This window comes from Pogona vitticeps, chromosome 1, assembly GCF_051106095.1.
Source record: "Pogona vitticeps strain Pit_001003342236 chromosome 1, PviZW2.1, whole genome shotgun sequence".
Lineage (NCBI taxonomy): Eukaryota > Metazoa > Chordata > Lepidosauria > Squamata > Agamidae > Pogona > Pogona vitticeps.
This window is the reverse complement of record NC_135783.1, coordinates 204,634,199-204,649,105: the sequence shown is the minus strand read 5'-3', so window position 1 is coordinate 204,649,105 and position 14,907 is coordinate 204,634,199. Positions and strand designations below refer to the sequence as shown.

Sequence of the window (14,907 nt, the reverse complement as noted above, 5' to 3'; positions counted from 1 at the left end):
TGATGCATAAATGTTGATTGTTAGGAATTTTTTAGATTTTCTTTGAATTTCCACCATTACTATCCTTCCATCCTCTGAAGCAAAGATCAGACAGGACTCCCATTCCTTCTTAATATAGATGGCCACTCTTTTCTATGGTGGATTTGTTTTCTAGAATCTTGATTTGGATTACTATCCTTTTGTTTTTTCTTCATCATGCTTCTGGTACATCTTGGCTCTATTGCTTCTTGCTCTCCTGACTCAGTGTCTCCTGACTCAGTGTCATCCCTTATGTTAAAAAAATAAAAAAATTGAAAAAACCCTCTTAAAATACGACTTTCCAAAACAACCCTGCCAAAAGTAATGTTCCGAAGTAGTAAGAGTTGCTAAAAAAGTATAGTACCCTGTTTCCCCCAAAATAAGACCTCAACTGAAAATAAACCCTAATATGTTTTTTCAGGATGCTGCTAATATAAGCCCTACCCCCAAAATAAGCCCCAGTTAAGTGAAACCCTGCCCTCCACCCTTGTGCAGCAACCAGAAGATGACATGACTGTATTTGAATAAATGTAGATTGTTGTACATAAAAAAATATAAAACATCCCCTGAAATAAGCTCTAATGCATTTTTGAGGGCAACAATTAATATAAGACCCTGTCTTATTTTCAGGGAAACATGGTATTTATATTGTTGATGTGAAATGCTTGAATGTAACCATCATGCTGACCTGCCTTACCTCAAAAAAGGAGACTTAATGCTGTTACTTTTAACTTGCTGTTTGCAAACTCCTCAGATAATTAAGGTAAGCACCTCCTCATCCCCAATTCTCTGACACAGTGGAGGCTGCTGACTCCAGGGTCAGTGGGTACTAAGTTTCACCTGGGTGTTCTTCCAAACATCACAGGAGGTTTGTAAGTGGCCAAATGCTTTCCCTGTCACCTTAGACAGCTCCTTTACAGCTTGGACTGAAACCCTGGGGTAGCTTCAGTGCCCCTCTGAAATTGGAGCCTCCTGCCTCCCTTGTCCAGAAAGGAGAAGACGCAAGAAGGTCTTCTCTCTTGCCCTGCCCTTTCTCCATTCCTCCTCCATCCTATGGTGGATTTAGGTGAGTGGGCCACCTCCTTTTGAGTGGCACAGCCTTCTCCTATCTCTTGTGAACTTGTCAAAACAGGCAGGAGAAGTGAGCTGATGACTGAGCGAAGCAGAGAAAGATCACTACTGACCAGCACTGGAGTCACTGATAGTTATTCACATCTTTTCCTCCCAGCTGCGAATCTGAGCTGAGCTAGTAGCTAGAAAAGGGCATGTTGCTTATCTGTTACATTGGCTTCCGTGTTTACCTTGGTAAGGATAAAAAAAATTCTTTTATGAAAAGATACTGACATTCTGTCTCATGAGAGACGGTGGTTCAGCAGGGGCTTGCACCTTGATTATGCCCTCGGAAGGGAAGGGGCCCATCCTGCCAGCAGGACCCACTGCTGCTGACACCTCTCCTGAGCATTCCCTCACCCATGGGCAGTGGCAAGGCAAGCTGCCGAATGTTTCACAATGCCCACAGGCAACCAATGGAGTCTTTAGACCCAGCATTGTAGACCCAGGACGCTGAAATGGTTTATGGAGGAATCGTAAATGCCGCTTCTCCACTTGTTCTCAGTGGAATATGCCTCAACATGCATGCAAAAGAAGATCTAGCCAATGGCCAAAGATAATGCTGTTGAAGTAGTCTCCGCTTCTGGTCAAAAAACAGTCTAATTATCTTAATATGTTAATTTTAATTTTTTTTTTTACCTCTATCACATATAAGTAGGTCCATAATAGAGATGAGCACGAACTGCGGGTTTGGTGGTTTGTGCTGGTTCATTTACTGGCCAAACAAGTACAGTATCTGGCACTTCCAAGCCCCTGCCTCCCCCAATGGGAGCCCAGTCAGAGGCAGCACCTGGAGGAGGAGATGCAGGGAAGCCAAGGCAGCGGCTCTGAGTGGTCTCCAGCTGGAAGAGGCGGGGCTTGGAGTCGCCGAACACCTGTTCAGCCAGTAGAAAGAACCGGCACAAAAATGCCTAACTGGTGGTTCATGGCCCTCTCTAGTCCATCATTTTAAATTGTGCAACGTTCTGATATGAACAAAGAAAGAAGACTTGCGGTCAGTGTTGGAGCCACAGGAGGGGGGGGGTCACTCAGATGGCACTTTGCCAGGCATTCCCTTGATCCTGAAAATAATCCTACTTGCCAAGCATTCCTAGGAAGCATTACAGTATTTAACCAGATGTCCCATGACCAATGGCATCATCCCTTTGGAGTCACAACCTTCTATTCTGACCTGTTGTTTATGCATCAAGGCAGACAGATTTTCTATCTGTGATGAGAATAAATACCATTTGCAATGGAAAAAAAGTGTTTTGGAATGCAGGCAATTTGTCTTCAAACTACCATACCCTGTGCAAAAGAAAGAAAGAAAGAAAGAAAGAAAGAAAGAAAGAAAGAAAGAAAGAAAGAAAGAAAGAAAGAAAGAAAGAAAGAAAGAAAGAAAGAAAGAAAGAAAGAAAGAAAGAAAGAAAGAAAGAAAAAGAAAAGAAACTTTGTTCAAATGAAAGCATGAGAAGAGTCAATGGACCCACAGACTTGTCTATTTAGGTATCCTGTTTCCCACAGTGGCCAGCAAGGAGAATATAAATGCAACCATCCTCTCCAACTAGCAGTTCAGAATGCTTGTACTTCTGAACTGGATCACCATTACAACTTGTAGCCGCAGGATCGCCTGCGTGCCATGCAACACATTCTGGACAGCCCCACATTAGAGGCTGAGATCTGTTAATACTTCAGATACATGATTCCGGTAAACTTTCATGTCTGAAAACTCAGATTTGCAAATTAAGCTTATGTTTATGTCCCAAAGACCAATCAAAAACTAAACAAGTTAATATGCAAAATACAGGAAACGTGAAAAGCTCCTACAACGACAATACATATTTTTAACCCCCAAGGAATTCTCTCTTCTAATGATGGATTTATTTATAATGTTCTCTTTGGCCGTGATCTTCATGAATTGGTTTAATCCTTTTCAAAAGCTAATGTGGCGAAATAATGCATATAACGAACACATAGCAAGCAGACTGAACAGATTAGTGATAAATTGTGAAAGAGAATGTTCTCTGGACATGAGTGTGGTCTGCCTTTCCAGGGGTAGAATGGTTTTATACCACACTTCTGTATGGGCAAAGAACCATTGGGTGTGAGAAAGCACTGACAAACATGCTCCCTTTGGTGGCACAAATATACCATGGACAGAAGTTGATGAAAAGTTACTTCTTAGTTAGATTATTAGTTACCATCCAAGCCAATGAATATATTCAGTTAAATTCTGAGAACACATTGAAGGCAAGAATATTGTGAGGCAGAGAGTATAAGAACTTAATAGAAGTAATTTATCAGGATTCTTCACACCAGCTTGAAATAAAGCAAATACTTTTGAAATCCACGACCCAGGAGTGAAATGAACAAATGTGTATCAGAGCAGATATAATAAGCCAAGAAGAGTTTAAATGCTTACGTGTTCCATCTGATTCGAAGGCATAATTGTCTTCTCCAACTTTCTTAATACTGCACAAAGTAACTGGCTCGGACACAGGCTGCGTCTTCATGTTTCTACAAAAATGAAACAAAGTGTGGCTATTGTTGCTTGTTTTTTTTTAAAGTGTATGACAATTTTCAACAGGCCTGGCATTGGTCTAACTTACACTTGCATTATTTCGTTGAGTGAAGTATAAAGTATAACCTGTATATAACCTGATGAGTTCATTTGTTTTGACTTTCATCCATCTGTATACCTGTCTATCTACTTATGAAAAATCTTGGAAACCCCAACTTTATTGTGGCAGCTTCCAGCATCGCTTACAATCTAGATTTGATAATATAAATTAGAAACATCATCCTCAAAGAACAACATATAGTTAAAACAGTAGGGGAACCTGGACAATACCACATGTGGCCTAGAAAATAGCTAGCGTTATGGTCATTCGTATTGTCCATTCTCCACACATTCATGGTGTGTGTGTGTGTTTAATTTCATCTGAATAGCCTCTAGAAACATATTTTCACTACATCGTTACTGAAGTTGGATGCCACTTTAATGGTCATGGCTCCGTCCTGAAAAACCTTGGAATGTGTGGTTCAATCTAGAGGATTCTAGCACGGTAGTTCAGGGAAATGCACTAAAGGGCTTTAACACTTTAGGCAATGCAAGTCACTCACCAAATTTCACATCTCAGCACTCTGTAGGTTGGAGCCCTGACAGTTGTCAGACTCTCATATCTCTGTAGTGTTGACACACTCTTGCAGGTGTTAGTCATGTGTTCCAATTATTACATACGTTATATAGACCCAGGGTACACAATCAAGTTTAGCTTACAAGGAGTTAACAGTTGGTGAAGAACATCACATGGAACCCACAACTAGGTTCACTGAAGGAGTTCAGACACAAACACACATTTTAGCAGTTCACACACAGGGACAGACCTTTCCCCCCTGCGCATTAGGGATGTCTGTCACTGGAAAGAAGAATATTTGTCAAGGCCGATGACAAGGTTAAGGCCACCAGTTGATTTGGTGTGGCCAATGTTATCCTGTTTCTGAGGCCAACTGCCATTCACTTCAGCCCCTGCTCCTCTTGGACTCTTTTTACTTTGCTGTGACAAATCATGGAACTCAGCTCTGTTCTGCATCTAGCAGCCTTTATGTTATGTTCTAAGAAGGCCTCTGCCACTGGTGTCAGCAACAGGCCCTTCTAGGTCTCCAGCTGTATATTGGTAGGTGCTCAATCATGGTGACCTCAAAACTCCAGCCTAGTACAGATCTTTCTTGCTCCCTTTCCTGTGCCTCAATATATGACAACCTTGGTATTAACACTGTCTTGAATAACTGCAATGGTAGGCAATAAGAGGATGTTGGGTTTGGTTTGGTATGATATGTAACAGTTCTTCTTAATGGCTTCCAAACCCGTCAACTTCTCATTCAGCTCATTACTAACTGCAAATAAGCTAGGATTACTGATCATCCAGGTAGCTGCTTTGAAATCCCTCTTTGGCCTAGAATTTGGTGTAGAAAATTGAAGCATCAATGTAAGAATTCCCCTTGGTTCTCCCCATAATTTGAGAACTGAGTCAACTCAAAGCTCCTGTTTTACGTTTCATGTCTTTTGCCCAGGTCTCCTAGGGATACCGCTGTTTGGCCTGAGGACTCTGTATTTTTCAAAACAAAACAAAACCATATTCTGAAGCATCCACTATAGTGGCTGTCAGGAGGTACTGTAGGTTTGGTCGGAAATGAGAGCAAGTGAAACTAAGACAAACTGCCTTGATTACAACTTACAGGCTTCTCCAGCCAGTATGGTCACAAAGGTAATGATTCAAACCTTTAAGAACAAGGAATGTCAACAATAAAAACAGATGAATCGTTAGACTTGGACTCTCAGGTTAAATGACAGTGGGGGAAAATTAGTTTCCTTCCCAGTCCTGCTGCTCCAATCCAGTTCAGAGTCCCTTGTTCCCACATCTTCTTCTTTAACATGATATTTTAAATATCACAAAGATGTTTCATGGACTCATGTATAAATAAGAGAGTCTTTCACTCTCTAATTTATGCTAGCTATTCAATGCTTCTCAAACATTGTAATAATTTATTATTTATCTTTTGACTTTGTTTCTCTTAACACTATGAGCTGCCTTGGATCCTTTAGGAGAAAGGCGGCATATAAATGTTTTGCATAAATGAACAAACAGCTATGTGGCTACAGAACCAAGGCCACAGTTGTGATGATGATGAGTTTGCAGTGTGAGCTGCCACTGAGAAGAAGGGCTGAATGTTTTGGCAGGGCCAGGCAGGCCAACTTGCTAAATTTTTTGAAAAGTATTTCAAAACTTCACATAAAGATGGGGAAAGAAGCTACACCACAGCAGAGCATGCTGTCAAGGGGGCCAGACTCCATGATGAGCCTGGAATCTTAGTAGGGTTACCCAAGGTGGAATAGGCACAGCTGAAACACCAGACTAAGATGCATCCGCCCTCTTCAAAGGGTGGTGATACTGGAGGAGGAGGAGCAGGCAATGGTGGTGACACACAAGGTAACTTTTGTTAGTTTTGTGCAGACGGTGGCAATGGTAACCCCCTGCTGAACTTTCCTTATCATGAAAATCCGATGATAAGACAGTCCAAAATGAAACAAGGGATGGTGCTGGAAGATGAAAGTCCCAGGTCAGAAAGCACCCAATCAGCCACTGGGGAAGAGCAAAGGACAAGTACAAATAGCTCTGTCCACTCATGGTGCACCTAGATTTAAGCTGAAAGGATGTCTAGTGGTGGATGGGCACTGAAGTGAAAGGAAAGTCTGATGCTGCACAAGACAGATAATTGGAACAGGGAATGTGAGAAGTATGAACCAAGGCAAAATAGAAACCATAAAGCAAGAAATGGAATGTGCAAACATTGCAGTGTTTGGTGTCAATGAACTAAAGTGGACTGGAACAGGATATTTGCAGTTTCAAAATTGTAAAGGGTAGGTGAGAAGCAGAATTAAAAGATGACAGAAATAGAGTCAGGACCCCAAGAACAGTTTTTCAGTGATTGTCATGTAGTGCCAAAGAGAATTACAGTGGTGCCTCGCAAGACAAATGCCTCGCGGGATGAAAAAACCGCAAGACAAATGGTTTTTTCGATTGCTATGATGCCTCGCAAGACGGCTTCTTCTATGGCCATGCTTCGCAAGACAATTTTCCCCCCAAGACCGATGCCTCGCAAGACAAAAAAAAAAAATCATTTGTCTTGCAAGGTTCCCATAGGAATGCATTGCAATGCATTCCTATGGGAAACCACTTTTCACAAGACGATTTTTTTGCAAGACAGTGCTACTCGCGGAATGAATTACATTAGTCATGCGAGGCACCACTGTATTACAATAACCAGTGCAAAGAAGCAGAAGACCACAACAAAAAGGGAAAACAATATATCTCTTCCAGAAGATCCAAGAAATCAAAGGGAAATTTAAGCCTAGAGTAGGAATGCTGAATGACCAGTCAATAGAGAAGTGTCCTATCTCACCAGGATAAAATAAAGAGAAGGTGGGAACAGTGTATTGAAGACTTACACAAAAGATATAAAAGGATGACAGAGTCCATTGAAGAGGAATCCTATGATAAAGAAACTGCACTTCTAGACAATTAAGTGAAAACGGCTCTGGAAGCATTAGAGAGAAATAAATCACCAGGGGGTAGATAGAATACAAACAGAATTATTTGAAGCCATAGAGACTGGATCTGTTAAAATCCTAACAAGAATATGCCGACAAATGCAGAAAACAAAGCAATGGCCCACAGACTAGCAATGTTCAATATACATTCCGGTTGAAGGAGATGCCAAGGAGTTTAGTAACTATAGGACTATTTCTTTAATTTCCCATGCAAACAAAGCAATGTTTAGGGTGTTTCAATAATGGAGTGAAAAGGCACTCGAGATCATATCACAGATATATGCTGGCTCCTGGAGTGCAGCAGAATTTCAGAAAAAGATCAGTCTGTGCTTATTAGACTACAGCAAACCCTTTGACTATGCAGGTCATGAAAAGCTATCGCTTGTTCTGAAAGAAATGGGTGTTCCCCAGCACTTGATTGTCCTTCTGGGTAATCTGTATTGTGGACAAGAAGCTACTGTTAGGACAGAATATAGAGAGACAGAATGGTTTCCTTTTGTCAAAGGTGTCAGACAAGGATGATTTTTATTGGAATTATTTCAGCTTCATATGCTATTTCTAGTAGTTTTGGCTGGTGGTTTACTCTAGGGGGACTTGAAGCTAATTCTCCTCTCTATGGCCTTGCACTTCTGCTACGCAGTTTAAGATTTTTAACCAAAATTCAGAACTGCAACAATTTCTAACTCCTTTTCTGTTCAATCTGTACACAGAACATATTGCACGGAAAGCCAGACTGGACTCAGATGAAGGAGAAGTGAAAACAGCCGAAAGAGACATCAATAATTTAAGACATGCAAATGACACCGTCTTATGAGCAGAAAGCAGAATGACTCGAAATGACTTTTACTGAAAGTGAAAGAAGAAAGTGCCAAAACACAACTTCAGTTGAACTTGAAGAAGAACGACACAACTTTCACTATTGACAATGAAAATATTGCAATCGTGCAAGGTTTTGTATACCTTGGTTCAATCGTCAATCCAAAAGGAGACTGCAGCCAAGAAATCAGAAGACTAAGACTCAAAAGGGCAGCAATGAAGGAATTAGAAAAGATCATTAAGGATGTGTCACTGGAGATCATCCACTTTATTGTATTTTTTTATCACCATGTACATGTGTGAAAGTGGCACAGTGAAGAATGCCGACAGGAGAAAAAAATTGATTCATTTGAAACCTGTAATTGGAGGAGAGCTTTGTGAATACCCTGGACTGCCACAAAGATGAACAAAAAAGGTCCTAGATCAAATCAAGCCCAAACTATCCCTGGAGACAAAAATGTTGAAACTGAGGCTGTCCTACTCTGGGCACATCATGAGAAAGTGGGATATTCTGGAAAAGACAATAATGATAGGAAAGGTGGGAAGTGGCAGGAAAAGAGGAGGGGACTCCCTAAAGGAAGCAGCAGCCGTGAGTTTACAAGAGCTGAGCAGGGCTATTGAGGAGAGGCCATTTTGGAGACCTCTTGTTGATAGAGTCACTATAAGTTGAAGGTAGACATGACTGCACATAACAACTGCAACCTCAACAACATGACTTTGCTAAAATGGAGTTTCATATACCAGGTCATTCAGGACGTGACAATCCACCAGCATTCCACAAACAAAGCTCCTTTTTCCTTCCCTTGATTACAGTAACATCACAATCTGTTCAGAAGATTGTTTTTTCCCCCAAAAGCAATATAAGTTAGCAATATTATTATTATTATTATTAAGATTAAAAGCTAAGGCCATTATCCTCTTGCTAGTCACAACTAAGACTAGTCCTGTCAACTGAACTTCTCAAAGGTGAGTCCACACTTGTACAAACCCCATTGAGTCAGCAGATGTTTTTTAGCTAAGGAGTAGCAAGAGGACACTGGCCAATAGTGGAGAGAGAGAGAAAAAATATGTACCTCCTTGAAGTCAAAACGACAGAAGAGACAGAGAAGTCAGTTGGTAGGATCCAATAATGTGAAGTTAGCCAATGCGTCCTTCCTTCATTTTCAGCATTCAACGTAGTAACCCATTTATCAGGATGTAAGCCCCAAGTTGTCACAGACTGTTTACACACAGGTCAATAACTATGTGGCCATCAGGGTTCATTGACATCTCGTGTAGAATTTTTAACTTGTCTAAAATTACCATACAACTGAGTAGCAAAGTAATGGAGACTACAGACGTTTGTTGAAACAATACTCTCAAAGATGCAGAAAAGAAATTAATTCAGCTGTTTTCTACTATTTTACCAAGTAACATTATACTACCAATTGATTATTGACATACAAAGAATTAGAAAATATACGTGGTTGGGATTGGCCTTTACTCATTCTCACTATATGCTGTCAGTTTTCTTTAAAAAGCACTTTGAAAGTTGTCACACTGGTCTGTCTTTTAACACTGGAGTTTTAAAGGGGTTCGTGCCGTTATCAAAATTTGCACATAACATCTATTTCCACCTCTTCTCTTGACAGCTCAACAGCTAACTAATTAGCCAGAGAGCATCTAATGGAAAGCCCCATCTTGATTTGTCCTAGCCTAGAAATGTTATTTAGAACTGTCTAGAAAAGCCCTTTAAGGTTTTATCTTCCAGCTAGGCAGGAAAGCAGTGAGATGAGAGGCCTCACATGGTGTGAATAATCTATATTTTAAAGGACTTTCAGAGCTCATGAAAGTCCCAAACAGAAAAAGGTTGATGTGGTTAGGTCACGGCAGAGTCTGGACATAAAGGTCCTAGGTAGGAGAGAAGGGTATGTGTCCTTAGGTAGCCACTTGCATTAACTTCAGAGTGCAGTAAATCAGACCTGTGACTGGACTTTGGGAAATAGCATGAGCTTCATGGGCAAAAATGATCATTCATCCACGAAAGTCTGTGGGGAACACGTCTCTCCAACACTAAAAATGATTTTAGCTCTTAACAATGTGTTATCAACAGATGGGAAAAGTTGACGTCTGAGTGTTCAGCCTGGAGGCAGGCGGTGCATCATGGCCTCTCCCAATTTGAAGAGACCCTTGTCCAGCAGGCCGAGGCAAAGAGGCAGTCCCGAAACCAGCCAAATCAGGGAGCTGGACAGGGGACAGATTGTATTTCTCTTCAGTGTGGAAGGGATGGTCACTCTCGAATTGGCCCCCTCAGCCATGCTAGATGTTCTTCGAAGACCTCTATTCAGAGCACATTACCATAGTCTTTTGAGACTGAAGGATGCCTACTCTAAGATGTTCTATTGTAATTTACACTTTGACCCACAATCTCTCAAAGGTGTGTGTGTGTGTGTGTGTGTGTGTGTGTGTGTGTGTGTGTGTGTGTGTTGTCCTTTCAGTGATGACTGAACAGCTGTACCTATTGCCCACCAAGTCCTTCAAAAAGGTATCTGTGTCACTAAGTAGCAGAACATTAATTTTTTTAAAAAATAGTAAATTTTTTAAGTTGCAGTCCAAAAAAGAAAAGAAAAGAATTATTGCTGCTAAGCTGCATGTGTTTTTTTTTTTAAACTGAAAAAGAAGATGCTCAAGACCGAGGTCCAGGTCTTCAGTTCCTTGCTCGGTATAGCCCCAGTCCAGCTTTGCTTGGTAATGGAGGCCAAACACAAAATGAGTGGCGTTTCTTTAGAAGGTTCCTCCAGTCCTTCTGACACTCTGTTGCCATTACTGGTTCTCCATCAGTTCTGCTGCTCCTTTGCTTCTGGGTCAGGGAGATAAATTTCTCCACCAGAAACTAATAGACTCCAAGAGAGGTTGATGCCACCTCTGGCTCTAGCTCAGTCCTGCTCAGCAAGTCCATATGATATGCAATCAAGATACACCCTGGGACTTTTTCAAGTAGCTGTGACAAATGGTGTAAATCTTACATAAACACCAAGCAGGTCTCTCTCTCTGTGTGTGTGTTTGTGTGTGTGTGTGTGTGTATACACCATTCCTAATGGAGCAGCCAGTTTCCCCATGTGTATTATATGTATAAAATAAAAGCAGAAATAAAACCAAAAGAGTTAAAGATGATTAGGTTTAGTTTGGAAGTCAAGGGTTCCTTCCTTCTTATTTTTGTTAAGCATGCTTCAACAGGCTAACATAAGTTCCTAGTTCAGAAGTACTACAGTGTTTTTTTTATAAAATTGGAGAGTCCTTGTACATACTTTTGTAAGGGTGGTTCTTGCCCTTGGACTCTCATCAGTTCCTTGAAATACTGAATCAATGCTTTAAAAAAAAATGTCTCCGGAATAATAAGCATGTCATATGGCATCTCCTCCCTCTGAGGTGCCCTCTCTCTCTCTTTCCTCCCCCAAATAACTGTCTGGTTTGCCAGAAGCAGGTCCCATGATTTCCAGCATGACTGACTTGTCCAAGTAGGCCTGCTTACAGTTACAGCTTTTAGCCCACAGAAAGAGCAAAGTGAATCATAAGTCTGATCATTTGCAAGCCACAGATGCTAAGAATTTCTGAGAGCAGCCAAGAATAATGCTTTAAAAACAACAACAGTGACAGCAGCAGCAACAAAAGCAAAGTGTGCTGCTTATATACCACCCCGTAGTATTTAGAGCACTCTCTGGGTGGTTTACAATTTCATTATGCAGGCTGCACATTGAACCCCGCCCCTCAGCAAGTTAGATACTCAATTTAGCGAGTTCAGAAGGATAGAAGGTGGAGTCAACCTTGAAACGGCTACCTGACTCCATAAGGCCATAAGCAGAAGCTTGACTGCAGTCCTCCAACAACTTGCCATCTCCAACGACAGTACCATATGCTCGTAGAAAGACTGCTTTTAGTGTTTTGGTGAAGCCAGGATTCACAGAGCTGGAATTGATTACTAAGGATGATCTACCTTTCTCCATTTCTTCTTAATTTAGCTGCAATGATCATTGGAACCGGACTAGAGATGGATTTTCCTGGCACCGATACATTGTTGTACTTTTTTTTTTGGACCACAGCTATCTCAATCTACAAGGCACATGGTTAAAGAAAGCAACTTTTCCTAACTCTGAGCTATACAATTCATTTTTTCCAAGCTCTGAAAAATATAAAGGAGAAGAAAATTGCTGAGCTAGATAAAAGCGTTTTCCTTGTTACTAGAAAAGGAACTCCTGAGAAGTCTCATGCAGTCTCAAGTATCTCCACTCAGATATGGGTCACCACAACTGTCTGTGCTTTCAGAGCCCATCCCCTTGTGTGGCAAAGAGATCTTGTCAAGATGAGCCACCTGCATTTCATAACTTAGTACTACACCATTGGTTACTCTGGAGAAAATGCCTGGAAGGGAAAGCCCCCCCCTTTTTTTTTTACAAGAGACTCTCAGGCACAAGGATCCTTTCTGGGGAGAGGTATTTTTCTCCCTCCCCAGTAGCAAATATTATCCCCAGACCCATTGATTTCCATACAGGATGGGTTGGGCAGAAACCTATGCTATAAATAGTCTGTGATTATAAAAGGAAAGTTCTTAAAGGTTGATTGTGTCACAGCAGGACTTTCTCTTATCTCCTGGTGTGGCAAATCAGCTGGTTTGCTTTTTGAGTTTGGTCTTCAGGACTTACATAGAGCTTTCCTTTGAAATCTCATTTCTCAAACCTGGAAGTCTGCCTGAATCACATCTTTCTGACATTAATACACTTTCTGTTCTAATTATGGGCTTACTTTAACATCTCTTTCTGCCTTTAGGTGGGTTCCCCCCCAGGGCTAGGAATGTTTCCAGGTTTAGGATAAGCTGTTTGATCAAAGCTGAGCGACACTTGTTTTGCTTTTGCTTTCAGTAATACAAGCAGGGATGTCCCGTCACCTTTACTCTGAATTCTCACCCCTCCTTCTTCTTGCGTGTGTTGCCCTATGGATCACAAAAGACTGGGCCTGCTATGGTAACACCTCTTGGAAAAACCTCTTTTTTTCAGCTCCCAGACTCCTTCATGGCCCATTGTAGAGTCACCATTTCCCAAAACAGTAACTTCCTCAAGTTCTGGTTTGTACATCCGATATTCTCATGCAAATGACATTGAAAAAGGAGTGTTTAGAAAGGGAGTGTTATTAAAATAAAAGAACAAATAATCCCATTTAGGGTGTATACCTTTTTGTCATTCCCTGCAATGCTGCATCAGGTTACAAGGGTTTTTTTTCCAGGTACAAATGATCACACAATTACCTCATGTTTATCAAGGAGAAACAACAACAAAAATGTCAGTCGAGCTGGTGCAAAGTGAAAAGTCCCCACCAACCTTCCTCTCTACCCCATAGGAGAAACCCCCACGCTGTTGGAAGCTGGGTAATAGCAGGTAATGTTTAGCAGCTTGTATGTTTTAGTCAGTGGAACTTCCTTCTCCATTTTAGAATTAGTCTTTTAAATGTCGGTCACACAGATGTGAAGGACATAGAAGCTCTGCCATCAAGGGGTGGTGAGAGCGGTCCTCAAAAATAATGAGAAATAATTCCAGCTTTCCTCCAACTTCCTATGTCGTTTCAGGGAGACAGGAGACAATGTAGAGAAGGACCTTTTTTCCCCCTTTCCTTTCCTTCTTTACAAGTGCTGTTTCCCTTCGGTGGGAGACCTATGAAATGGTCCCCACTTATCAATAAATAAGCTGTCCCCACTCCCCCCCCACAGAGGGGGAGGCGGGGAGGACGTAAGGACATGGAGGCTGAGCGGGAAGAAGGGGCTAAATAGGATCACTCTGAGGTGCTGTGTGGCTTCCCGTCCTGAAATCACTCCATCCTTGTGTGAGGATGCAAGGATAGCGCTAAATCTCAGATTGTACTTTCAAGCACCCTGTTTAGCCCAATCCAGCTTGGGACCACTTCACTCTCTAGTTGCACCTTCGGGGTCTATGTCTGGTGTAACTTTCTTACCAATCAGTTTCAGAAATGGTGTGGGCAACTGTCTGTCACCCTCCGGATCTGTTGGGAATATAATTCCCTCAGTCCTAGCCAGCATAGGCAATGGGGTGGTGGTGGTTATGGGATTTGTAGTCCACAAACATCTTGGGACCAATTGCCTGCCACTCCTCTACATGGATGTTGGAAATCTGAGTTATTCTTAGCGAGGTTCTTTGGTAAGAATGATGGGCCAAAAGCTCCAAATTTGGCTAAAGTGAGGAGCAGCATTTTGTGGGCAAAACTACTCATGTCTTCCACACCAAAATGAGGGAACAGATTGCGTTTTCCACAGGGATCAGCTCTAAGCCCACCCGCAGATGTCAAAAAAAAAATGTGACAGTATCAAAAACATGGTCATTGGTTCCCTCTAGTGGCCATTTCTGTTAAATACACCCTGGAAATGCCTATAAATACATAATTCTGAGGATTTTTTATTTAATATTTTCAGAAAGCGGGTTTTTGAGGGTTTTTAATTTAATATTTTCAGAAAGTGGATAAATGAACCAGCGGATATTGATCCCGTGGACAGGAGGGTCCTCCTGTAGTTAGCTGCATGCACACACATACCCAAAGTTAAAGTACACAGCATTTCAAACTAGCCTAGTTGTTTTGGGACATGAGACAGAAACGCTTGCCATGTTCCTTGGCAATAAAAATACACCAATAACACATATGTTGATTAGGATTTGCTGCTGTTTGGATTATGTTTCATAGAATCCAAAATCTGGTTGCTGAGGTGCCAACTCATTCTGCATAATGAAAGAGATGGTGTTGGACTCTGGAAAGTTGAGTTTTGTGTTCAGCCGTGAGTTAGGTAGCAAACTAAGATAGCAGGTCTGCGAAATTAGCCATGCTCAAAAGGAATC

General features: G+C 41.5%; 1 protein-coding gene across 2 annotated transcripts in view; it reads right to left on the bottom strand.

Annotated features, from left to right (window-relative positions):
* The window catches only part of ABCB11 (ATP binding cassette subfamily B member 11), a 121,813-nt gene that overhangs the window by 67,486 nt on the left and 39,420 nt on the right, over window positions 1–14,907 (bottom strand). Inside the window, exons 1-2 of one of the 2 annotated variants that reach the window (XM_020789443.3) lie at window positions 9,109–9,233; window positions 3,530–3,624 (exon numbers count right to left, since the gene is read on the bottom strand). In XM_020789443.3, coding sequence (XP_020645102.3) covers window positions 3,530–3,620 — 91 coding nt within the window. In that variant the 5' untranslated portion in view covers window positions 3,621–3,624; window positions 9,109–9,233. Of the gene's footprint in view, window positions 1–3,529; window positions 3,625–9,108; window positions 9,234–14,907 lie in introns of those variants that run through there. The other variant, XM_072981759.2, reaches the window with a different exon arrangement.